Genomic DNA, 26386 nt, shown 5'->3' on the forward strand with positions numbered 1-26386 from the left:
TTGCCTCTGACACGAGGAGACTCTTCATAGTTCAAAGCAAATTTATTCTCTAAATACTTATATGTCACAATAAACAACCCTGAGATTAATTTTCTTGCTGGCATTCACAGTAGAACAAAGAAATACAAAAGGATCAATGCAAAACCACACACAAACAATGACAGACAAGCAACCAATGTGCAGAAGTAGGCAAACTGCAATAAATGAATAATAAATCATTGTTAATTTTATAATGGATTATCAGTATTTTCCAGTTATGCTTTCAAATTTCAAAAATGTACAAAGTAAATATATTATCGAAGTACATATGATCCTGAGATTCATTTTCTTGCAGTCATTCACAGTAGAACAAAATAGAATAGAATCAATGAAAAACTACACAAAAGACTGACAAAATTGTGCAATAGAAGACGTACTGTGTAAATACAAAAAAAAATAAATAATACTGAGGACATGCGTTGTAGAGTCCGTGGAAGTGAGTCCATAGGTTGTGGTATCAGTTCAGTGTTGAGGTGGGTGAAGTGATCCACTTGGATAGGTCTGGAATGGCAGGTTTCCTTCCTCTTAGACAGGCATTAATGAACCAGGTGACTTGTTATGACAGTTTGCTGGTCTCATAGTTCTGCTCTCTGATTGTAATTCCAAATTTAAATTTCCCAGTTGCTATCTTTCTCCTGATCACTGCTCCAGAACTCTGTTTGCTGGCCCACAAGGCTTTTCTGCCCACACTTTGTACTGATTGCAAATGTCTCCCTATCCTATCAGAACATCTCATGGTTTTATTGGTGTAAGAACCTTCAAATGATAGCAGAAAATACAAGTTTAGAGGGTTTTTTTTAAACTGACTTTGAAGATATTGTTTTCACTCTCTACAGTAAAACGGCACTCCTGGAAGGACTTGAGGTTGACCAGTACATGTGGAGCATCCTTTCCAATATACAAAAGTAGGTTTCATCCCGATTCCTTACATATTGTGTATCTCAGAATCTGTATCTATATGTGTAACCAGATTTGCAATTGTGTTATTTGAAATAGTGACACATTCCATTATCAATTTTAAGTAAGTCTTGTCATAGTACCTCGCGTGGGAGAACCATATCTCCTTCAATAACAGAAAAGCTCTGTAGAGTGCATACTCTCATGACGGTTGGTAAAATTCCGTCTTCCCCAGAACATACCAGTACAATTCTAAACTGCCAACATAGAGAGCTTCTTCACATTAGCCATACTTACTGGTTGCAGCCCACCATCAGGGCAGGACTTGTATGTGTGTAGGACAAAAAAACGGGCAGGGAAAATCATTCAGGGCACTACCCACCCTGCAAACCGCCTTTTTCAAAAGCTTCCTTCCAGATAGCGCCATGGGGATATTAAAACAAAAACTTCACATCATCTTTAAAGTTTCTTCCCCAAGCTGTTAATCTGATCAACCATTCTAGGTAATCAGCCCCTCCATTATCCCTCTTGCTGCACTGTACTGTAAACACTTTAAACCATTTTATTATAATGTTGTTTACATTGTAAATACACGCTGTTATTGATGTATTTATACACATTTTATTCCATATCGGTCCTTTAAACTCTAACTTTATTAGGCACTGAATATATCTAATGCTTTATAATTGTAGATTTTTATTTTGGTTGCTTATCACACTCTGATCAACACACCAGTGCAGATTTCTCATACTGTAAATATATACGGTGAATAAAGTTGATCCTTGATCCCCGATTTAGATTTAATCTTTGTTTGGAGAGCCAACACAGTAACAGGCCTTTCTAGCCCAATGAGCCCACACCACCTAGTTACACCCATTTGACCAATTAATCTATTAACCGGAACGTCTTTGGAATGTGGGAGGAAATTGTAGCACCCGGAGGAAACCCATGTGGTCACGGGCAGAACGTGCAAACTACTTATAAACACCAGCAGAATTAATTCCAGGTGTCTGGCACTGTAATAGTGTTAAACTAACTGCTCCACTGCTGTACCAATGCATTTGCCTGCCCGTACACTGTTAGTGAAGTTGAGCTCAATCTGCAGAGCAGTGCTAGCTTTCCGCACTATTGCTACGGCTAGCAATCATGGTTAACACAACACTATTACAGCTTGGGGTGTTCCTGAGCTCGGAGTTCATTTCCAACACTGCCTGTAAGGAATTTGTACGTTCTCCCCATGACTGTGTGTGTTTCCTCTGGGTGCTCCAGTTTCTTCCCACAGTCCAAAGATATACATGTTAGTGGGTTAATTGGTCATTGCAAGTTGTCCTGCGATTAAGCTGTTGTTAAATAGGTGGGTATGTTTCTCGGCAGTGAGGCTCGTTGGGCAGGAAAGGTCCGTTCCACACCGTATCTCTAACTGGAAAAAGAAAGTAAAACAGAATGATGCAAAGTTTTTTTAATTTTATTTCCCTTTTAAGAATACTATTCAAAATTCATCTTTAAGGTATCTGCATTCAGTTCTGAACATATGAGTGTGGCTCTAAAGAAAGGCAGTTCTGTTTCATTGTCTCCCAATCATTAACCACAAACAGGAGCGATGACGCATTTGGGTTTATATCCAGTCCACAGTGAGCCTGTAAAATCATGTACCCGGGTTGTTCTGCACCATCTCTACTTCCATCTCTTCTCTTTTTGCTGTTTTTTACTTTGTTTTCTTCCGTTTCCAAATGGCCACTTTATTAGGTAGAAGAGTGGAACTCATTGTGATCTTCTGCTGCTGTAGCCCATCCACTTCAAGATTCAACATGTTGTGCGTTCAGAGATGCCCTTCTGCACACCACTGTTGTAACGCGTGGTTACTGTCACCTTCCTGTCAGCTTGGACCAGTCTGGCCGTTCTCCTCTGTCCTCTGTCATTAACAAGGCGTTTTCACCCACAGAACTGCCACACACTGGGTGTTTTGTTTTTCACACCATTCTTTGTAAACTCTAGAGATTGTTATGTATGGAAATCTCAGATGATCAGCAGTTTCTAAGGTCCTCAAACCACCCCACCTGGCACCATCAATCATTACATAGTCAGTCACTTAGATCATATTTCTTCCCCATTCAGATGTTTGGTCTGAACAACAACAATCTCTTGACCATGTCTACATACTTCTATGCATTGAGTTGCTGCCACGTGAAAGGCTGATTAGATATTTCATTAACAAACTAATAAAGTGGCCTCTGAATGTATTTTGAGTTGGTTCTGTAGAACTCAACGACTATAAATTATCCCCAATCAACAGACAATATGATGTTTAATTTATGGTTTTAATTTATTTCCTGGATCTGGATGTCATGGTCAAGCACACCATTGATTACAATATTGACCACATAGTAGTTAAAAACACAAGAAATTCAGCAGATGCTGGAAATCTAGAGTAACATACACAAAATGCTGGAGGAACTCAGCAGGTCAGGCAGCATCTATGAAAATGAATGAACAGTTGATGTTTCAGGCTGAAATCCTTCATCACAATGTAGTAGTCAATGATTAATTTTAATTGCCATATACATTTACATGTATTAGCAATTACAGAGATTAGTGGAAACAGGCCCATGCCAATCGGTGGTGTCATGGCATCAGCACTGGACTTGGAGACAACTGGTCCTGAGTTCAAATCCGGCTGGCTCCTTTGCACTCTTTCCACCAGTACTAGATTGAGCATCAAACTAGCAACTCAGCCTCATAAAAAGCAGTCAAATGCTACAGAAGCAACAAAAATGCCACCCAATACTTCGCAAGGCATGAAAAGGAACAACAACAACTGCCATCATGTCAGCAGATCCTAGTGTGAAATGGCTAATATTGTCATAATGTCCCTTCAGCTAACCTTGTCCATGCTGATCAAACTGACTCACCCAGCTACCATTATATGCCTGCATTTAGCTCATATCCTTCGAATCTTTTCCCTACCGTGCACCTGTCCAAATGTCTTTTAAATGTAATTGTGCCTGCCTCATAGCATAGCAGCCAATGCAAACACTTCACAACTCCATCGATCAATGATTGGGGTTCTATTCCCGCTAATGACTGTGAGTGGTCACGTGACCATGTGGGTTTACACCAAGTGCTCTGGTTTCCTCCCACATTCCAAAGGCATGCAGGTTAGGGTTAGTAAGTTATGGGCATGCTATAGTGAAGCTGAAAGCATGCGGACTGCCCCCAGCACATCGCAAACAATGCATTTCACTGTATATTTCAATGGCTAGGTGTTCATGTGACAAATAAAGCTTATCTTTAACTTCCACTTTCTCTGCAAGCTCATTCCATGTGTTCACTACCATCTGTGTAGATAAAGCCTCCACCTCAGATCCTCCTTTAAATCTTTACACTCTCCCCTTAAAACTATGCTCATTTTGGACTCCCCTATCCTGAGAGAAAAGACTGTGACCATTCATCTTACTTATGTCCCTCATGACTTTATAAAGCAAAAATATATCTACTACAGGTATCCCCTGTTCCGAACAAAGTGTATGTTCGTGGCTTTCTGCTGCTACAGACCATCCACTTCAAGGTTTGACTTGTTGTGCGTTCAGAGATGCTCGTCTGCACACCACTGTTGTTGTAACATGTGGTTATTTGAGTCACTGTCACCTTCCTGTCAGCTTGAATTAGTCTGGCCATTCTCCTCTGACCTCTCTCATTAGCAAGCTGTTTTTGCCTATAGAACTGCCGTTCACCGATTTTTTTTTTTGTTTTTCATCCCATTCTCTGTAAATTCTAAAAACTGTTGTCTGTGAAAATCTCAGTAGATGAGCAGTTTCTGAAATACTCAAACCACCCCCTCTGGCACCAACAGTCAGTTCATGGTGAAAGTCATTTAGATCTCATTTTTCCTCATTTTGATGTTTGATCTGAACAACAACTGAACCTCTTGACCATGTCTGCATGCTTTTATGCATTGAGTTGCTTCCACATTGATTAGCTAATTAGATATTTGGACTAAAGAGCAAGTGTACAGGTGTAGCTATTAAAATGGCCACTAAGTGTATGTTCTTCAGTATTGTATAAACCTCTATTACAGTCAAAAAATGTTTTAAAACTTCATTTTACAATCCAGACACTTTGCAGATGTCAGTAACGGAAGCACATAGTTTAATACTTATGTCACATTTCCTTGTAGATATTTATTTATTTTTGTTTTTGCAGTTCTGAGTTTGAAGAAGTCACCATTGATCCGACCTGTAGCTGGAGGCCAGTCCCACTGAAGTCCGACATTCACATTAAAGATGATCCCGATGGTCCACTCTCCAAGCGGTTTAAGACCATGAGCCCCAGCCAGATGATTATGCCCAATGTCATGGAGATGATAGCCGCCCTTGGGCCTGGTCCGTCACCATACCCGTCCCTACCTCCGCCTCCAGGGGGCAGCAGTGGCAATGAGTATGGCAATCCGGGTAGGTTTCTCAATGACATTAAAGTTCCTTATCCCATACATACATATCATTAGCATTGTGTTTATTCAGCTTGCTGGGGTATTGAATAAAGCTCTTGTCGAGAGATTTTATTTTAAGTTCTTTTCAGCCATGGTATTTGTGCAATATTATTATTTTGCATTATGCTAGTTAATATGTGTCTTTTGTATGTGTCAACACATTAGTATGAGTGTATTTTGATTGTTGACCGTTGTACCCCCAGTACCAATGTACCAGATACAGAGAACAGCTGTAGTCCAACCCTTGAAGACCTTCTCTCATTTTCTAGTTGAACTCTAGGCTTGACTCCACCCTAAGATAGAACAAATTCGGCCAACAACTCAGGAGGGAATGCCAAAAGTACAGACTGAACACATTCCATTCACCTTCCTTCAGGGAGATCTCACACCACTATCAATGTAGAAATGTAGAATTATTTGAGGGAATAATCACACCCTGGGGTGTAGATCAGCAATCTCTGGAGGTGGTGATGAACAACTTTAATTCCAAGAAGAAACCATCTGAATTTGAGATTCCTTTCAATAAAATGAATCAGATATAAACACTATGACTGGTGTTTATAGCAATAGATGCAAGCTTAAAAGAGTAAAAACTTAGAACATAGAATAGTACAGCACATTACAGGCCCTTCGGCCCACAATGTTGTGCCAACCCTCAAACCCAGCCTCCCATAAAACCCCCCACCTTAAATTCCTCCATATACCTGTCTAACTTGACATAAATTCTTTGACATGGATAGTAGTTTTTTCTTTTGGAGCAAGAACTCTTCAAGGATTTATAAACCTGTGCCTAGGGTGATTAGCTAGTTTGGTCTCGAGTCCCTCATATGATGTAATATGATGTAAGTGTAGTCATATTGATGGGTCCATCTCATAGTTTCTGATGTTTTGATAGGTACTGAGCAAGTAATCCTTACTTAACAAAAGTTTATCTAAACCAGGGTTCCCATCTTTTTTTTTATGCCTCGGACCAACACCATTAATCAAGGGATCCATGGACCCCAATCTACACCAATCTTAGCCCAGTCCTTACTCAGCTTCATTAGCCTCAATGATCAGTGGGAGCCTGGTATTTCACCAGCTAGGTGGTACGGGGATTTTGGTGACGTGCAGTTTAAGTTAAATGCGAAGTGGAACCTAGGGTCTGTGGCTGACGTTTGCTCTGAATCACTAATCCACATTGAGAACATATTCTGACTTAATTCACCACTGCAATGGTTGAGGAATGGAGGGTCAGTTAAACCTGATACGAAAAAAGACATATAGACCACAGAGAGGAAACAAGATTTATTCCACTGTCAAACATAAGATCATGTAGTTGTGCACACAGGAATAGGCAAAAATGGTTGTTCAGATGTACATGCAATGAATGCAGTTGTCACTCACTGGGTTACAGACTAAAAGGAAACCAAATTCTGATAAGTCACACATTGACTCCACCACTGGAGATGGGGTTGAATGGGTAGAATATTTTCTTTGAAAAAAAAGTAAGTACAGTGGACTCTAGTTAATTGGGACCAGTACCTTTTGGCCCAACTAAGCAGCTGCCCCAATTAGCCAAAGTATCATGGAAGTAGTGTAAAAGGTGTAAAAAAGGACAAACTACCATTAAACAGAGAAACAAATTTTGTATTTAAATAAAATACAATAAAATTAAAATTAAATAAATAAAAACACTACCTGTTCTAAGTTAACAAATTTCACACCACATACCAGTGATAATAAACCTGATTCTGCTGCAGTTCTTTAATAGTTATTGACAGGGGAATCCATCCAGTGGTGCTGCCGTGTTCTTTTGATTGACTGAATGAACAAAATCAGCGCAAACACCTAATATAGATAGTGAACTGCCTTCATACAATTGCTTTCGACGATTGCATCTTCCAAATCTTCATTTTCATTGTAACATTCAAGGTGCTTAACAGTGTCTTCAAATTCTCCATAGTTTCTAACTTTTCAAAGCAGTGAAATCATTTCATTTTCACTCCCAGTTGTTTCTGGCACCTCCAAGCCTGAATGCTTAAAACCACAATGAGCAAAGCAGTTCTGAATTGTCTTACTGCTTGTTTCTTGCCAACTATCAGTGACCGAAATCATTGCTTTCTGAATACAAACACACGCTACTGATGCTATTTAAAAGCCGTTCGCTCTAAGCATGACTTACGGCCATTCAACTGACCCTAGTTAGAAATTGTTTGGAACAGTCTCCTGTCCTAATTAAGCAATGTGGTGTCCCAAATAAATGAAGGGAATCCTGGCTATTTCTTTGATTAGTTTTTTATTTTTTAGGAGTTGTCATAAGTAGTAGCTGCTCCAATTAACCGGAATCCACTGTATATTAAGATGATGGACATCAGCAATAAGAACACAATGCTGGAAATGATCAGTAGGTCAGGCAACATCTGAGGAGGCAGAGTCAGTTCGGTTAAAGTACTTCTCAGCTTTTCCAGGGTGATTGTGATCTGATTATGTTTCATTAACCCATTCAATTAGGATGCCCTCTTGAATGGGTTTAAGTTTTGCAGCACAATGTACCAAGTTACAAAAGGGGAATTGGGCAAAATGACACTCCCATTTTGTTGGCGATGGCTTTCAGTGTGGGATGCACCAGCTGGTTACACTGAACCTGCTTCAGTCCAGACAGGGATGCAGATTGTTTGAGAAGGTAGACTTGTTAATAACACTGTCATAATCCTCCCCCAAAAGGTAACACTTACCCCAGCCATGGGAACTTTGATTTCCCACATGGTAACCCTGCCGGTGCTTCTATGAACGACTTCATGCATGGGCCCCAGTTGTCGCACCCTCCAGATATGCCCAACAGCCTTATGACTCCTGACAAGCCTCTCAGCCACTCCATGCCAGACCAGGTAAGTGACACCATTTCTGTCCATCTCTCCCTTTGTCTCATACAGTGACCATTGACACTTGCACTTGGGATACATTCAGCCTAAGAGGGGCATCCAGTGAGAGAGGGTGGGGGTGGGGGGAAGGAGGAAGGGGACGGGGACTGTATTTCTTTTACAACTGTTCCGGAATGCTATCTATGCCAACACAGGACAGAGAGCACAGATAAGAATGACATAAGTGGGGCAGGGTGATGTGTAGCAAAACCCCACTGGCTGCTACTGATGTCACAGAAAGAACAGATATTAATTTAGCATATCTGCCATCTAGAGTCCTTCTAACTAATTCTCTGCGAACACTCCTGTCTGACTGTGTTTCTGAGTGTACAGTGTGGCTTGGAATGTTTCTATACAGCGCTGACATTTTTTTTCATCTGCCTTGTTTTATTTCCTCTCTCCATACAAACCTGGTCCGCTTTTTGTGTGTGCTTATTTCACTGTTGTCTCGTACAAGTGGAATTTGAGGGCAATTAGCACTTTATGTTGCTGAACTTGCTGCCAGCGTCCCATTGCTTTGTCACTCACTGGTGGACCCCAGGATGGAGACATGTTGACAGCTTTTTTTTCACATGGCTTATCTTAAGTACAGATCAAGGTGGTTCAAAGAAAGATCTTCCCTCAGCTTGTTTAGATTATGCTCAACTGCTTCCCGACGTACCATATGACATAACAGCAGACTCGGCCGTCCAGCCCATCAAGTCTGCTCCACCATTCCATCACAGTTGACTTATTATCTTCCTCAACCCCAGTCTCCTGCCTTCTCCCCATAACTCTGTACACCCTTACTAATCAAGAACCTATCAACCTCAACTTTAGATACCCAAGTAACTTGGCCCCCACAGCTGTCTGTGGCAATGAATTCCGCAGATTCATCACTCTCCAGTTAAAGAAATTCCTCCTAATCTCTGTTCTAAAGGGATATTATTCTATTCTGAGGTTGTTTACCCTATGGTCCTAGGCTCACCCACTATCGGAAACATCCAGTCCATATCCATTCTGTCTAGGCCTTTCAATATTCAATAGGTTTTAATGAGATCGTGCCCCCCCCCCCCATCTTCTAAACTCCAGTGGGTTCAGGCCTAGAACCATCAAACACTCCTCATACATTAACCTTTTCATCCCTGGAATCATTCTTGTGAGCTTCCTCTGGACCCTCTCCTATCTTTTCATAGATAAGGGGCCCAAAACTGCTCAGAGTACTCCAGTGTCGTCTGACCAAACTTCTGATACAACTGGATGAGCTTCTCCTTCCTGCCCCCGCCCAAAACAAAGTCTGCATCGGAAAGTTCTGCCGAGCAGCTGCTTGGTGCTGAGAATGCTAACAACGTCATTGGGTGCTGCCAACCTTTCGCCATGTCAAAGTGGACAGTACGTGCATGTCTGACCTTTGACGTTGGAAAGATATGCCTGCCATTAGCAAGCTTTCCCGGGGAAATACATGCACGCACAAGTAAGGGTTTTGTTTAAAAGGGAGGAACAATATTCCCAACTCTGCAGTATTCAGCTGACAGTATATGTTTTTGAAGATGATATAAGATTGCTGGCTGAAAAGTTTAAACTTAATAATAAAAGGCTCTTCGGAGCACAAATAAAGCATCCTCCTCTATATGGTTCATGTGTAGGGCAGAAATCTTTCTTGTCCTTAAAAGTATGATAGTTGACCGAGTCGGATGAAGCTGTTCAGTACAATGCATAGTCACAGCTATCTTGATTTCTTGCACAAATAACCAACAAATTTCCCTCCCACTGCCTTTTTCTTTGAGCTAAACAGAGAATTCTGCTGAAGGCCAGGGCCTCGTTCTGAACCATGTAATGAAAGTTTCTATATCAATTGAAAAGTATATTTTCTAAATTTTCTTTCCAAAGGTAAATCCCCATCAGGATCCTCAACATGCTTCCCTTCCCTTAAAGTTAATAGAACATCATTTAGTAAAGAGTCATTTTCTTTACAGAGGAGCTAACTTTACTTAGTAATATATTTCAGCCCAAATAGACCAACACAAAGGAACATCCTATTAGACATCTGAGCACAACCTGACCTGATACGTTGTTAATGGTGCAAAAAGAGCTGGGTATCGAGAGACTTTAAATTATTATTTTAATTTAAATTGTTAAGTGATGCTGTTCTCTTAGAATTCTGGATGAATTTTCTTCAAGATCCAATTGCTCCTTCGAAATTTAAAAAAAATTCTTAAAGATGTAGCTGTTCCCTAGATATTTACTTCAAGATCCATCTGTTCGATAGAAATTTTAGTAAGGATCCAGCTGTTCTCAAGACATTTTGTAAGTTTACTTTAAGATCCCACTGTTTTCTAGAAATTTTATTAACAATCAAGCTAAACTACAGAAATTTTGTAAATTTTCTTAAAGATCTAGCTGTTCTGGAGATATTTTGTAAACTTTCTAGCTAATCCCTAGAAATTTTGTTGGAGATCCAGCTGTTCTCTAGAATTCTGTGTAAGTTGTCTTAAAATTCAGCTGCTCTGCAGAAATCTGGGTAAATGTTCTTAAAGGTGCTTTAGGCTTGGCAGATGTTAGGCATTGCAAGTTAATCCTGCAGAGTTGATTTCCTGCTATTCCTCCAGTGAGATTTGGAAGGTCTTGAGTGGGGATTGGCTTTCGCTCCTGTCTAATGGCTGGGTTTGGTATTAACATTCTTCAGACGTCTTGAGCACTGTACCTTGTGGCCTCACTCTGTCCTGCTTCCTCCTCCGCAGATGTCTCATCCTGGCAGTACTGATCAGTCCCATAGTTCCATGCAGAAAGGTATGCACGCACCTCACCCCAGCAGCCAATCAGGGCAGCCATTACATCACAGTGGTCCCGCCCAGCAACCCCGGCAGGTTGTTCCTAGCAACCATCCACACAGTGATCTGACCTTTCACCCGCCCTCCACCTTGGAAGGTCAGGCTGGTGGTCAGGGAGCGTCTGACATGCCGGAACCATCACTGGATGTAAGTGTGTGTCGTGCTCTCATTTGCTTGCCCATCCACTGCCAGCAAATTCCGGGCACAGAAATGCACCTCATATCACATCATTGTGTCATACATTTTCACGTGTTACTGTGTACTGCAGCACTCTAGGGAGAGAGTAGAATACTTGGCTGCTCAATTCACCTGTCTGTTGTTCTGTTAAAGAAATGGCCATTTATTGTACAACACATCAGAATGATCAGATGCCTAACGGGAAGGGAAGCAAAGTGATCAGGGAGACAAGAATTGGTTCATACAATGAGGCAGAGTCCAGCAGAGTTTCTAATGAGTGACAAGTCATCCTAAAATACATAAGAAGCAGATGGGAAGACAATCAAAAGGCTGGCTGTAACTTGATCTGTTTTTAAATCGTTTTTTTTAAGATTGATAGCAGCAGGGGTTTAGAAACTGTCCAGAGTTGGTCCCTGTCATGGAACAGGACATTCAATTCAATTTTAATTCCACCTCGCCTCCTGTGGGGATCAGTGGTGTAGAAACGCAAATGCTGAGACTGAATGAGGTTCAGATGGTTCACTCTTTGTTGTGGAAGTTCTCACTTTGAGTCTTTCCTGGCGGGGGATGGGCACATCACTATAATTTCGCCCAGTTTTTGTCTCAGAGAAGTAACTAAGACTGGTTGATGTGAGAAGGGGAACATTACGTGTGAGGCTCTCCAATCCTTCGGAGGTGATAGTTGTTCACATGGTGCAACCAGTGAGTGGGTGACAAAGAGATTGGAAATTGCCCCAGTTACAGAGATTACGACCTCATCATCCTCTGTACATCCTTCCCATCAGCTTTAACAACATCTCCCAAACACAACCTTTATCCCTCGGGCAATCTTCAAGTTCAGTGTCAGTCACACACTACCCCAGCTTGGAAACAAAATTCCTGAATCACTGCAAATGCTGAAACACCCTCTCCAAAAGCACTGTCCGAACACAATCATCACACAGACAGCAGAGGCTCAAAGAGACACCTCATCAGCGCATTCTCAACGGCAGTGAATGCTGGTCGTGCCTCATCCCAATGGATTCAAACATTTTCCAACCTCCAGAATGCTCCGGCACAATAAAGTGCAATCATATGGGGAAAATGAGATCTCACTTGCCTTTCCTAATCCACCACGTCCAACCTATCCTACAATGACTTTCCTTTATCACCTCACTTCATTCATCACATTGGTTTGTTCTGCTTTGCTGTGGTGTGGACTCTGGCCCATTACTTACTGCTGCTCGCTGGCCAAAATGAAGCCGTGAATGTCCAACTTTGCTCTTTATCTTGGGGGGGGGGGCGGGTTGGAGGGTGTAGAATAGGAAATAAGAAAAGCTCAAGTCCTAATTGGTGCAGAAAATGGAGCAATCTCATCTTAAACATTTTGACCAACTGGAAGCAACCTTTCCTGAGTTACACACACACAATGTTGGAGGAGCTCACCAGGTCAGGCAGCATCTATGGAGGGGAATGAACAATCAACGTTTCGCGCCAAGAAACTTCATCAGGACTAGAAAGAAAGAGGGAAGGGGAAGGATTCCAAGCTGCCAGGTGGTAGTAAGAAGCTCAGAAGGGGATAGATTTTCGTCTGGGTAGCCTCCGCCCTGATGGCATAAACATTGATTTCTCCAACTTCCAGTAATTTCTTACCCCCCTCCCCCCCCCCCGTCCATCCCCATTCAAGTTACCCTATCGCTCATCACCTCCCTCAATTCCCTTTCTCCTTTCCTTTCTTCCATGGTCCACTGTCCTCTCATCGGATTCCTTCTTCTTCAGCTCTTTACCAGTTTCACCTATCACCACGCAGCTTCTCACTTCAACCCCCTCCCCACCCACCCACCCACTTTCCCCTAATCTGGTCTGACCTATTATCTGCCAACTTGTAGTCTACCCAGTCCCAATGAAGGGTCTCGGCCTGAAACATCGACTGCTTATTCCCCTCCATAGATGCTGCCTAACTTGCTGAGGTAGGTATGTGTGTGTGTGTGTGTGTGTGTTGCAAGATTTCCGGCATTTGAAACAGCAGGACAGTTTTCCGAGCCTATGGAATAACTTGTGGACTTAGCTGTGGCTAAGATTGGGATTAAGTTGCTGTTCAGAGAACGGAAAGAGCCAGTCTCAATGAACCTTACCAACCAGACTCAACCGAGACTGGGCCTTCTGTACAACTGAATCCCCTTCTTGAACTGCTCTTGATATTTGACCTCTTCACCTCTAACCATCAATCAATCTGTTCCGTATAATTTACGATTCACAGTAATGTCTGTAACATTCACCCCATTGCCCCTTGAAAGAAGAATTAATATTGTAAAAATGTGTTCAAATGGTTTCAAAACCGATCATGTTACAGAAACAAACTATTTTGTGGATAGTCAGCATCTGTAAGTATTTAACCTTAACTCCTCAGTGTGTTGGATAATAGTAAAGGGTAGCTGAATTTCCCAAACACACAAGAGTACAAATTTTAACTTTGTTCATGTATAAAACTGTTAAAGAAACACTACACCCACAAAGTGCTGGAAGAACTCAGCAAGTCAGGTAGCATCTATGGAAAAGAATAAACAGTCAACATTTCGGGCCGAGACCCTTCTTCCAAAAGGAATGGCTAATTCTCCCATCCACTATAGGAAACAGTATTTGTGACACAATGTTTATGTGCAGGACACAAAGTCCACTGATTGACATTAAATAGAAGTGTTAAGGATGTGGCACCCACCGAGAAAGGATCCAGGTTTAAAAGTGACTACTGGAGTTAGTGCTTTTGTAATCTTTTGCCACGTTTCTTTCCTCCACATTGAAACCATTCACATACGCATGCATCTTTAGATTTTTTTGTTACATTAAACATAGCAAAAAAATAATTTGCGAAGGATTCACGTGGTTTATCCCACGTTTGTACTGAACCCATTGTTCCTGTTTGTGTTTAATGTGGGAAGTGGCAGTATAATGTCAGGACAAGTGCCCTCAGCAAACATAAATATACGCGGAACAGAGAACAGTACACCACGACAACATGTTGTGAATAAATTAAGAACGAAATTCTTAACAAACTAAGCTAGTGATTAAACATCGAACTAAACTAACAAAGTTTGGATAAGTACATGAATGGAAGGGGTATGGAGAACTACGGTCCAGGTGCAAGTTGATGGTACTAGGCAGAATAATGGTTCGGCATGAACTGAATGGGCCAAAGGGCCTGTTTCTGTGCTGTAGTGCTCTATGACTCTGTGACGTTAATCCTTTCTCCTATACAATGTCCTATCCTTCCATTTTCTGCATATTAATGTACCTTTCTGAGAGCTTCTTAAATGTCTTTATTTGACTCTTACTAACACCCCTGAAAGCACATTCCAGGCATCCTGTGCACTCAATCCAAAATAAAACTTAATCTGCACATCTCCTTTGAACTTGTCTTATCTCTGCCTCTGGTAATCTTACAAACTTCTATCATGTTTCCCCCAGCCTCCGGTGCTCCGGAGAAAGCAATCCAACTTTGTCCAGCCTCTTCCTTATAGCACATGCCCTCTAACCCAGACAGCAAATGTCCTGGTGAACCGCTGCTGCATACTTTCCAAAGACTCCACGTCCTTCCTATGACGAGGCGACTATTAGTGAATGCAAATTTTCAGATACAGCCTAAGTAGAGATTTATGAAGCTGCGATACATTTAAAAAACCTTGGATTTAATAAGCACATGGGGCATTTAATCTGTGTGATCTGCAGCTCCAAATTTATTATTGGGAAAACACTACAAGGAGATTATTTTTTAATACTTCCAGCATTTTATGACTTCAAACATATATCGACAGCAAACTGTGATGATTATGCCCAATTCATTTTAATATGTTGCAGGAATATTTACCACACTTCATTCATGCAGTCTAAATTGACTTTAGGAATCCCTAACTGCCACTGCAAACCCCTCCTGCAAGGGAAATGCATTCAATTTCACTTTTCAATCATGGCTCTCCCTTTATACTACATTTTTGCAAATATTTTCAGACTGTGCACTTACCCAGGTGATTTTTTTTTTTGCAGATTTATAGTTATCATATTTTCAGTCAGAACCCTCCAGAAATATCAAAATGCATAAGATGTTCTGATTGAGAATTGTGGAAAAAGCAAACATATTTTGAGTCTTCACTGATCACAGAAAAATGAATTGGCTGATAAGGGCTCAATATATGAAGTTTCCATGTGTCAGCAACAAGAAGTATTCTCATCCTCAGGTTGCTCTCCAAGCCTCCTCCACTGTCATTCAAGTTCAGGGTTCATTTCATCTCCGTTTTCTTGCAGTATCCCCATCTCATAGAAAATAGAACGCACAGGTCCTTTAGCCCACAATGCCATGCCATCATTTTAACTTACTTTAAGATCAATCTAACCCTGCCTCTCACATAACTCTCCATTTTTCTATCATCCATGTGCTTATCTAAGAGTCTCTTAAATGTCCCACCCTTCCCCCCAACCTGGCTTCACCCATCACCTTCCAGCTTGTCCTTCTTCCCTTCCCCTCCCCTCATTCTTGTTATTCCAGCTTCTCCCCCTTTCCTTTCCAGTCCTGATGAAGGGTTTCTGCTTGAAAGGTCAACTGTTTATTCTTTTCCATAGATTCTTCCAGCATTTTGGGTGTCTTGCTGTTAGTTGTCCGTATGCCTTTACCACCACCCCTAGTAGCACGTTCCATGCCCCCACCACTCTGAGTAGAGAAAACCTAACCCAATATTTTCCTCCAATCAGCTTAAAGTTATGCCCCATCCTATTAGCTATTTCTACACTGGGGAAAAGTCTCTAGTTGTAACCATTCGATATGTGCCTCTTACCATCTTATACATCTCTATCAAGTCACCTCTTAACTTCCTTCACTCCTAAGAGAAAAGCCCGAGTTGTCTCAAACTATCCTCGTAAAACTTGCTCCCTAGTCCAGGCAGCATCCTGGCATCGCCTTTGATCTCCTCACATTCAGTGAAATGTGTCAGTTGTGTTAACATCCAATGCAACTTAAGGATGTGCTGGGGGCAGTCCACAAAGTACGGGGGAGCCTTTTCCCTGCATCGAGCCTGTCAAATCCTTTCAGAATGTTTTCAGTTTTGATGAGATCTCCTCTCATTCTTCTAAACTCTTGATCTACCCATTCTCTCCTCCTCCCCAGTCTCTTTCTGTCTATATCCATTCTGTCTTAGGTGAAGAGACCAACACTTTATGCATTCCTTCAATTGTGGTCCGTATAATTACAATAAGACTTCTTATCCATATTCAAATCCCAGGAAGATCCAATGAAGACTAATCTATCATTAGATGTTTTTAAAATTTTTATTGAGATACAGTGTGGAGCAGTCCCTTCCGGCCCCTTGAGCTGAGCCACCTAACAACCCCAATTTAACCCTACCCTAATCACAGGACAATTTATAATGACCAATTATCCACCAACGGGTACATCTTTGGACCTGGGAGGAACCCACATGGTCACGGGGAGAACGTGCAAACTCTTACAGACAGTGGCAGGAATAGAACCCGGGTCATCTGTACTGTAGAACACTGTGCTAACCACATTGCCATGCCAACCCTTGTTAATGAGTGCTGAGCTTTCATGTGAACTTTCACAGAGCACATATGAGTCCTTCTGAGACTTAACATTATTTATTTAATTGTTATTTGCACGTTCAGCATGCCCTCTGGCCCAGTGAGTCCATGCCACCTAATTAGACCCATGTGACCAATTAATCTACAAACCCGTACATCTTGGGAATGTGGGAGGAAACCGGAGCAATGGGGGAAAATGCAGAAGCTCCTTACAGGCAGCAATGGGAATTGAACCCGGATCGTTGGTGCTGTAATAGTGTTGTGTTACCATTTAGACTCCCATATGTCCACTCTTCTGTACACAGAGCCATACAGCACAGAAACAAGCCCTTTGACCCTCCAAGCCCATGCTAGCCATTTTATTCTCCCCACCTTCTCATCAATTCACCACAGCTTTTGCCACCGGAACAAAAGTCAAATAGCCCACCAACTCACACGTCTTTGGGATGTGAGATGGTGGGGTGGGAGGGAGGACACATGCAGGAGGAACTGCATACTCCACACAGAGAGCAGTGGAGGGTCACTAATCTTGTGAGGCAGCACCTCCAGCAGAAGGACCTCAGTGTAGTCCCATATTGATTTTCCCTTTCATTTCTCAATATATTCCATCCGCCATGTTCCTGCCCACTCACGGTGTTGTCGATTTCTCCTTGAGTCTGAATCAGGTTTAATAGCACTGACATATGTCATGAAATATGTTGGCAGCAGTACAATGCAATACATTAAAAATTTACTATAAGGTGCTACAAGAAATACACACTTAAAAAGTAAAAAATGAGCAAAATAGTGAAGTAGTGTCCATTCAGAAATCTCATGGTGGAGGGGAAGAAGCTGTTCTAAAAATTTGAGTGTGGATCTTTGGCCTCCTTTATCTCCTTCCTGATAGTAGTAATGTCCCAGATGGTGAGGGACCTTAGTGCCTTTTGAAGATGCCCTCTACAGTGGAGGTGCTAATCCCTGTGATGAGTCTACGTCCCTCTAGAGCTCTTTCCAATCCTGCGCATTGAAATTTCCATACCAGGCGATGATGCAACCAGTTAGAATACTCTCCGTGGTACATCTGCTGGAGTCTTTGTGATATACCAATTGTCCTCAAACTCCAGTTGAAGCATGGCCACTGATATGTCTTCTTTGTGATTGCATCAATGAGTAAAGAGGCTTAAAGTCTCCTTATATCCGCCTGTGTATTGACAGTTCCACTTAGCTTAGTATCATTAGTTAACTTGGCAGGATGTCAGTCAATCCCCTCAGCCAAGTTGTAAGAAGCTGAAACCTGTCACCAATTCCTGTTGTACCCCATCAGCTATCCTGAGGAAGATCAGTTTCCCTGTTTCCTGTGCTAGCTTTGTGGCAGTAGTACGATCGTTAGTGCAACACTTTACAGTACCTTCTGGCTGTTACCATGTAGGTTTCCTCCAGGTGCTCCATTTTTTTCCTACACTCCAAAACACGATGTATGGTGCAGTGTTAGTAAGTTGTGGGCAGCTACTTTGATGTTGGAAACGTGTTAGTCACTGATGTAAACGATGTAATTCACTGTATAGTTTGATGTTTTGATGTACAAGTGACAAAGCTAATCTTCTGTCCTGTGACTAATTCCTACTGCATGTCGGTATACGACCCAAAACTATATGTGCTCAAACTTTGTTGACCAGCTTCTTACGTGGGATCTCATCACGTGCCTGCTGAAAACTGAGTCCCATCCATTGGTTTCCACCTTATCCGTTAGAACAGCCACATCCTCAAAAGCATGATTTTTCTTCATCTCTTCATGCTTGCTCTGTTGAGACCTATTATTTTTTTCTGCGTGTTCTTCAATGATATTATAAACACAAGAGATTTTGCTTACGCTGGAAATCCAGAGTAACAGACAGAAAATGCTCGAGGAACTCAGCAGGTCGGACAGCATCTGTGGAGTGGAATAAATGGTCAGTGTTTCAGGCCGAGACTTTCATCAGGTCCAAAATGTCAGTAATTTATTCCCCTCCATAGATGCTTCTATGACATTATTTTAGATTCCAGAATGGCCCCTGATATTGACATTAAATATCTCCCATCTCTATTCCCTTCTCAAATAGTGAGATCACATTTGTGATTCTCCAATCTCCAAAGCAATCCCAGAATCTGTTGAACTTTGGAAGTTGCGAATCAGAGGATCACTATCCCTGAAACTCTGGTAGCATAGAGGTGGCACAATATAGTGCTTAGCGCAATGCTAATGCAGTTAAGGGCGTTCCGGAGTTTGGAGTTCAGTAAGGAGTTTGTACCTTCCCCCCCCCCATGAACTGCATGGGCTTTTCCCTGGATGTTTCAGATTCCTCCCACAGTTCAGAGATGTACCTGTTAGCAGGTAAATAGGTCACTGTAAATTGTCCTGCAACTAAGTCAGTGATAAATGGGTGGGTTGCTGGGCGGCGTGGCTCGTTGGGCTGGGACAGCCTGTTCTGCACCGTACCTCTAAATAAAATACAGTAAATAAAAATAAGCCAGCTCTTTCAAAAGTCTGCAATGTCAATCAGCTTTTAAGCTCACCAACTTCTCTAGTACGATATTCTGGCATCTATTTATTTCCCTCACTTCCTCATTCATGTTGGATCCTTGATTCTGCAATGTATCTCTCATCAAATTATGAAAAGTAGATCAGGACAAAGGTGCCCTTTTCCACTTAGTTTTCTGTATACGTTTCCAATCTGGCTGTGTTTTGATATCCATCATTTGCCAACTTATATTTGGGTAGAAGGAAGTGCTGAGTTCATGGAAGATATTGGTGTCACAGGAACACCAAGTAAGTGCAACAGGAGTAGGTCCCTCAACTCTGCCCCATCATTCTATGTGATCTTGGCTGAGCCCCACTGATCTCATCTCCTCTTCTGCACCAGTTCCCCAGAGGCTCCAATTCCCCTACCTTTCAAAAATATCAACTTTAAATACTTTTAATGATCTGGCTTCCATACTCTTCGGGGATCAAAGTAAATGTGTCATCAAAGTACGTATATGTCACCCTGAGATTGTCACCACTTTCCCAGCGGATATTGCAAATAAACTCTTCTCGGACTTACAGCTGAGTACAGGTATCAATTTTATCTGATGTTTCAGTGACAGACTCTGCCATCTTCATCAGAGATGGGCATGTCTAGTCTGGTGGTATTTATACCCCAGTTGCCCATCCATTCTTATTGGTTAGTCCTCATCCAATCAGATTTCTGCTGTCTTGCCTTGTTTACAATCAAATTCCAGTTCTTACTTAGAGCAAGATCTTCATCTTTGTTAAATATCTTTTCAATGGCTTCCTTTACCAGGCGGTCCCAAAAACCTTTGGCGTGGCACAGTAGTTTTTGTGCCGTTAAACTCAATCCTATGGCGATTGCAAATGCAATGTTCTGCTACCGCAGGTTTCTCCAGGTAACCCAAACGGTTACACTTGCTATGCTCCTTGATGTGGGAGCACGAGAACATGGGAGAAGGAAATTTGTAGGCATTGCTGAAATCACCATTCCTTACTCTGTAACTTTGTCCCTCGTTTGAAACTCTCCCTTTGTGCCCCTTCAAGACCTGATATATCTCTATGGGTTAGGGTTAGTAAGTTACGGGCTGCGCCCAGCACAGGCTAAGAATGTGTTGGTTGTTGATGTGAACATCGCATTTCACAAAATGCTGGTGGAAGGCAGCAGGCCAGGCAGCATCTATAGGGAGAAGTGCTGATGACATTTCGGGCCGAGACCCTTCGTCAGGACTGAAAGGAAAGATGGTAAGAGATTTGAAAGTAGGAGGGAGAGGGGAAAATGCAAAATGATAGGAGAAGGCCGGAGGGGGTGAGGTGAACCTACTTTCAAATCTCTTAGTATCTCTCCTTTCAGTTAGTCCTGACGAAGGGTCTCAGCCTGAAACGTCGACAGCGCTTCACCCTATAGATGCTGCCTGGCCTGCTGCGTTCCACCAGCATTTTCTGTGTGTTGCTTGAATTTCCAGCATCTGCAGATTTCCTCGTGATTGCATTTCACTGCGCTTTTCGATGTACATGTGACAAATAAAGCTCATCTTTATAAATCTTTAACATCACTTTTCTTATAGAGCCATTGCTCAAAACACTCCAGGAGACAGAACAGCACAGGAACAGGCCATTCAGCCCACAATGTCTGCACCTAACACAATGCTAAGTTAAACTGAATCCCTTCTGCCTGCACTTGATCCACCCCTCCATTCCCTGCCTATTCAGGTGCCGAACAGCCTCCTGAGCACCTGGATCATATCCGCATCTATCACTCCCCTCGGGCTGTGCATCCACCCTCTGTGTAAAAAAACAAACTTGCTTTTCATTTAATTTTTTCGATATTTGATATTTCGGCATCTCAACGCTATGCTTGCTGTCCATCTAGAACATGGCAGATGCTCTCCCTCAACACCTACCCTGACCCCATATCCCTTGATTTCTATAGAAATCACAAAATCCTTTGGTTTCAGTTTTCAATTATCTCAGCTGCTCTGGGATATTGAATTTTAAAGACTGACCACTGTCTCTGGGAATCAGTATTGGGAATTCTCAAGATTCATCTGGTTGTGTGAAGGAATATCTTTGCTGTTCTAAATGGCCTAACTGTACTTTTAAGACCCTGATCACAATGTGCAAGTGCTATAATTAACCAGCGACATTTAGATTTTCTCAAATGCTCTATGAACTGAGGTATTTGGGCCCTCAAATACAGCGTATTCTCAGCACCACTTTGGAGCCACAACTGTATTGAACTAGTGCACTTCGGACTCAGAAACAAGTGAGCCACTTGATAAACTCACATTGGGTAGTGTAGCAGTTAGCATGACGCTAATACAGCTTGGGACATTGAAGTTCAGGGTATAATTCTGGCTCTTGTCTGTAAGGGGTTCGTAAATTCTCCCTGTGACCACGTGGGTTTCCTCCAGGTGCTCCAATTTCCTACCACGGTCTAAAGTTGTACCAGTCAGTAGATTAATTGGTTATTGTGGATTGTCCTGTGATTAGGCTAGGGTTAAAGCAGTACGATACTGAGCAGTGTGGCTTATTGGACTGGAAGCGAGCATTCTACACTGTATCTCTAAATAAAATTTCTATCTCTGGATCAGTGGTCCAAAACTGTCTGATATCCTGCCAGACATTTCTTACAATTATTAACCATCTCTTTTCAAAATGAAATGAGGAGGAGAAACTAAGATGTTGATGAGGCCTTTTACAGCAGAACAGTTTCATAATTAACTTAATAAGCTTCAAGGTACAATTTAATCCAGTGAGAATATTACACTTTGCCCATTGCTGCAGTATGATGGGAGCAAATTTCTTTTTATAACTTGGTAAAATGTACTGTTTAATGGCTCTGGTAACAATCTACAATCAAAATGTATGGGTAGTCAACAGACTTTCCGTTCTGATCATATTTCTTTGATTAATACTGTCTTGTTGTTGAGTTATGACGTGTATTGTTGTACCCAGGATATCACTGAATGTTTGTTTTTTTGATCTTGTTGCAGCTTATTCCAGAATTCACAAATCCAGATGAGCTCCTCTCCTACCTTGGCCCTCCTGACTTGCCCAGCAATAGTAATGATGACCTCCTTTCTCTGTTTGAGACCAACTGAGAGCCCAACCCTTCGTCCATCCTTTGCCAGGTAGCCGCACAAGAAGTCAAACACCCTTTTCTGCAAGCATCCATACACTAGATGAAACGGTGCACTCCAGGATCCTAGTCCTTCGGGAATGATCTTCTTACACACTTCCACAGGCAGAGAGCAGCGTGGGCAGAGGGGTGGGGAAGGAAGCTTCTTAGGTCTTGCTACTGAGTTCCGGATATTCGCCTTCATCAGGAATATTCTTGTAAGCTTTATCAAACCGGTGTTCCGAACAAATAGGAAGAGCTCCAGGTGCTAAATTTGAGAAAACGGCAACGAAGAGCGGGAAGAAATTATCTTCGCAGACCAGTCCCCAAGATGTTCTTTTCCACTACCACTCTTATTCCCGTCCCGAGTCCCTCTAAATCACCAGAAGCTGAAATCTTCCACACAGCAGCTCCTGCAGAAGGAGCGAATGAACTAAGGAATCACAGGCGTAGAGTATTTAGGTCAGGATGCAACAAGAAAGCACAAAACCACTGACCTGGATATCAAATTGGGAAATTGGTGCAAAAGCAGTGAATGAGAAGTTGTGACTTCCACACCCAACGGGTCTCCTGTACAGACATTTCCTCCAGCTTGCAATGCAAGGGGCCGCTGACAGCCTGCAGTCGGTATGCAAGCGCATCCCTCCCTTGCAGTACTTTAGAGCAGTCCTCGGGTGTTTTGCCAGCGTCCTGTCCTTCCTGAGAGGACGGCAGACGGACCTCTCGCATCTGTGACTCAGTCTTCTTCAGATGGCTCACGGCGACGGCAGCAATCCTAGGGCCGTTCGCTGCAATGGACAGACTGACAACCAAACGGGATCCACCGGCGGAGCCGGGAGCCCTGATGATCAGGGACCGAAGGCATTGGCAACTTTTCCCTGGTCTGTGCTTTCCCTCGGAGACAGATGCTCTCCTTGCAAGTTTGGGATTTGAAACAATACTAAAGTCCTTGCACCAGTGAACCTTTCCCTCTTTTGTCATGCAAGCCTCTGGTTTATTTGCATGAGCCACCTCTTCTCTCTAGTCCTCATTCTGTCCTGATGTACCTTCCTCAGCGTTGTTCAATAGCTGGCTGACAAGAAAGAGGAAAAACTGCCTGTGCGAGTCAATTGCCTGTACCCATGCAGTTAATACAGTCTGACCCCTTCTTACACCCACCAAGGAATCAAGTAACTACACTCCCAAAAATCATACTTTTTTAACCTGGGACACTATCATCTGCCAGTGTCAAAGGAATTTGTTGCATTTCCTGATAGTTATTCTGTTTTATTTTATTTTTCATTTTTATTGAGTTGATTTTTTCCCCAACATAAAGCTTGCTGCTGGAAACCCTGTTCGATGCTTTCACCTCCAAAGCCGCCTTCTGTTTCCCATCCACCCTCTTTGCTCCTTTTCAAAGAAGATGACATCTGATCCATGACGCTGTATATTGAATGCTAGTTCCCAGTATGCAGCTGTAGATATGAAAACGAATGACTATTTGCCTTTGCCAGTAGCAGTACTGAATCTGTAATCGTCCTGTAGAAACCTGCCAGGTAAATGAATACACCTGAAATGCTCCCATCTCCTGTAAAACACAATGTTCCGTATGCAAACTGTTTAAAATGTGATTGTAAATACCTTTGTGAATATTTTAGAAACGTCTTTGATAATATTCAACATTTTTCCACGACCGGGACTGGTTGTCTTTTCCTGTGCTTTTTAAATTGTGTCCCGTCCATTCTTCCACAGAGCAGAGGAACCACTCTCCACCCTTCCCGAAATATAGAAGTAATGTTTCCATACCCTTTCTAGCCCTCTTAAATCTCAAGTGTGCTCGATTGAACATGTCAATAGTGCAGTGTAGTTCACTTCTGTTAAATGAATGATGTGTTTCACTTGCTGGCATTATAAACAGCTTATGATGTTTTGTTACTTGGTTTTATGGTTTCTTTTAACGGAAAGAGAAATTGCGTAATATCATCTCTTCATTGGTCTTTGTAAATGTCAAAATGTTTGATGAATGACAGGTTGTGTATAAAGGTACTCAATTTGCAGGGAGTTATCCTGTTAAACATGTTAATGAGTAAGGTGTACAGAAAGAAGGGAGGAAGTCAAAATGATCTTAAACATATGACAGTCATATATTTCATCCAGGCATGAATGTTGATAGTTGCTGGCATATTGGATGACAATTATTGAGAAGAATCTTATCCCGAGAGTTTGAGACTATAATGTGATTGCCCAAGGAATAAATAAATCTACATTTTCTGAGAAGGTTACATGCGTAACCACATCAGCAGTTAGCTCTCAGTGTAACCTAACATCCTTGAGAATCCTCTTCCCCACTCAGTGGGCTCAACTGACCCAGCAGGAAGTGACAGTTTTCTGCCCGACTCTTGTCTTGGCCGTGTGGACATCACAGACTACTTCCTGCACCTCTCATTTCAGTTTATCCCCATTCTAAGGGCAGCCAGTCTCTTGGCCCGGCAAGGTACTGGTTCCAAAGTGGGAGCGTGTTCATTTGAAATGGCTTCAACAAAATGCCTAGGAGAAGCGAAGAGTTTCCAATGACAGATGATGCACTGCCAATGAGTTTTTTTTTCCTGAAAAAAAATTCTAACATGTTGTAATGTTACTTTAAAACAAAGAGAAAAGGTCAGTGAGTGAGCACTGGCATGTTTTGTGTTGATTTTTTTTTAAAGAGCTGTTTCACACACGTAGTCTCCATGGTTTTACAAGTATCACTGTGGAAACCTGGCTGGGAAGGGACCTCGGTGATTTTCGAGTCCCTGCTCGGACTTCTGTAAGGACAAAGCAGACAGACATACAGAGACAGATAGCAGGGACTAAGGGACATGTGTACATATGTAAATGATAAAGGGAGACATGTTCAATGTAAAGAAAAGTGCATTCATTTTCCTGAAATGTGCATTGTCTCAACCAGCTTGAAGTTCATCAGAAGTGACTGTGTGGAAAGAGATATACTGTTTGTGAAGTCTTGACATTCATTCACCTCTGTAATATACGCTGATCCTTCAGATGAAACCTTTGTTTTACCTACGTGTAATATTTAGCTTCAGTGTATTATCAAGTAGATCACCTGCATATTTTTAAGGTGCTACAAAATTAATGAAGAAAATGAGGGGGGGGGGGGGTTAAAAAAGATTGTAACCAAATTCATAGTTTGTACAATTTTTGATATCATGATCATTCAAGAATTCAAAAAGGGTACAATCTCCTGTGTCACCTGCAAATATGGCCATTGTTTTTTTTCCCGTTTGTACATTGTATGTACAATGCAATCATTTCATACTTTAAACTGGTCAGAAAACTAATTGTGATTTTTAGTCTTGCAAACTGTATGTAGTTAGATGATGTGACAACCTAATATTTATCTAATAAATATGTATTCAGACGAAACTGTGTACAACTGTTTTCATTTTGATACCCAGTGTTTTTGAGGAAAACTTGTTTAATTGTCAGAAGTGGACATGTGTGTAATCTGGACTCATAAGAGTTGGCAGATGCTACAATCTGAAGCAACAGACAAATTGCTGAAAGAACTCATTGGAGAGAAATGGACAATGTTTCGGGTTGCGACCTTCCATCTGGACTGAGAGGAGGTTCATTCATTCATTATGTGCAGGGTCATATCGTGTGGGTCATGGTCTTTCCATGACTTTGATTTTTCTTTGCAAACTTTCCAAGCAGAAAGTAGTTTCCAAACAGAAGTGGTTTGCCATTTCCTTCTTCTGGGTAGTACCTTTTCAAGACAGGTGGTCCCAGCCATTATCAATACTCTTCAGAGATTGCCTAAGCAGGACATGTGATATTGTTGTATGCACCAGCTGTTCGTGCTCATACGACCATCCACCACCTGCTCCCATGGCTTCACATGACCCT

The 26386-nt window shown here is 42.0% G+C and overlaps 1 protein-coding gene across 16 annotated transcripts in view; it reads left to right on the top strand.

Annotated features, from left to right (window-relative positions):
- zmiz1a (zinc finger, MIZ-type containing 1a) overlaps positions 1 to 25903 on the top strand; it is a 409121-nt gene extending 383218 nt beyond the window's left edge. For 15 of the 16 annotated variants that reach the window (XM_059946721.1, XM_059946717.1, XM_059946729.1 and 12 more), the window contains 5 exons: positions 876 to 944; positions 5137 to 5384; positions 8129 to 8292; positions 11046 to 11282; positions 22377 to 25903. In XM_059946721.1, the coding sequence (XP_059802704.1) occupies positions 876 to 944; positions 5137 to 5384; positions 8129 to 8292; positions 11046 to 11282; positions 22377 to 22484 (826 nt within the window). In that variant the 3' untranslated portion in view covers positions 22485 to 25903. The remainder of the gene's footprint in view (positions 1 to 875; positions 945 to 5136; positions 5385 to 8128; positions 8293 to 11045; positions 11283 to 22376) is intronic. The other variant, XM_059946731.1, reaches the window with a different exon arrangement.
- Positions 25904 to 26386: the final 483 nt, after the last annotated feature.

Source organism: Hypanus sabinus, chromosome 21, assembly GCF_030144855.1.
Source record: "Hypanus sabinus isolate sHypSab1 chromosome 21, sHypSab1.hap1, whole genome shotgun sequence".
Classification (NCBI taxonomy): domain Eukaryota; kingdom Metazoa; phylum Chordata; class Chondrichthyes; order Myliobatiformes; family Dasyatidae; genus Hypanus; species Hypanus sabinus.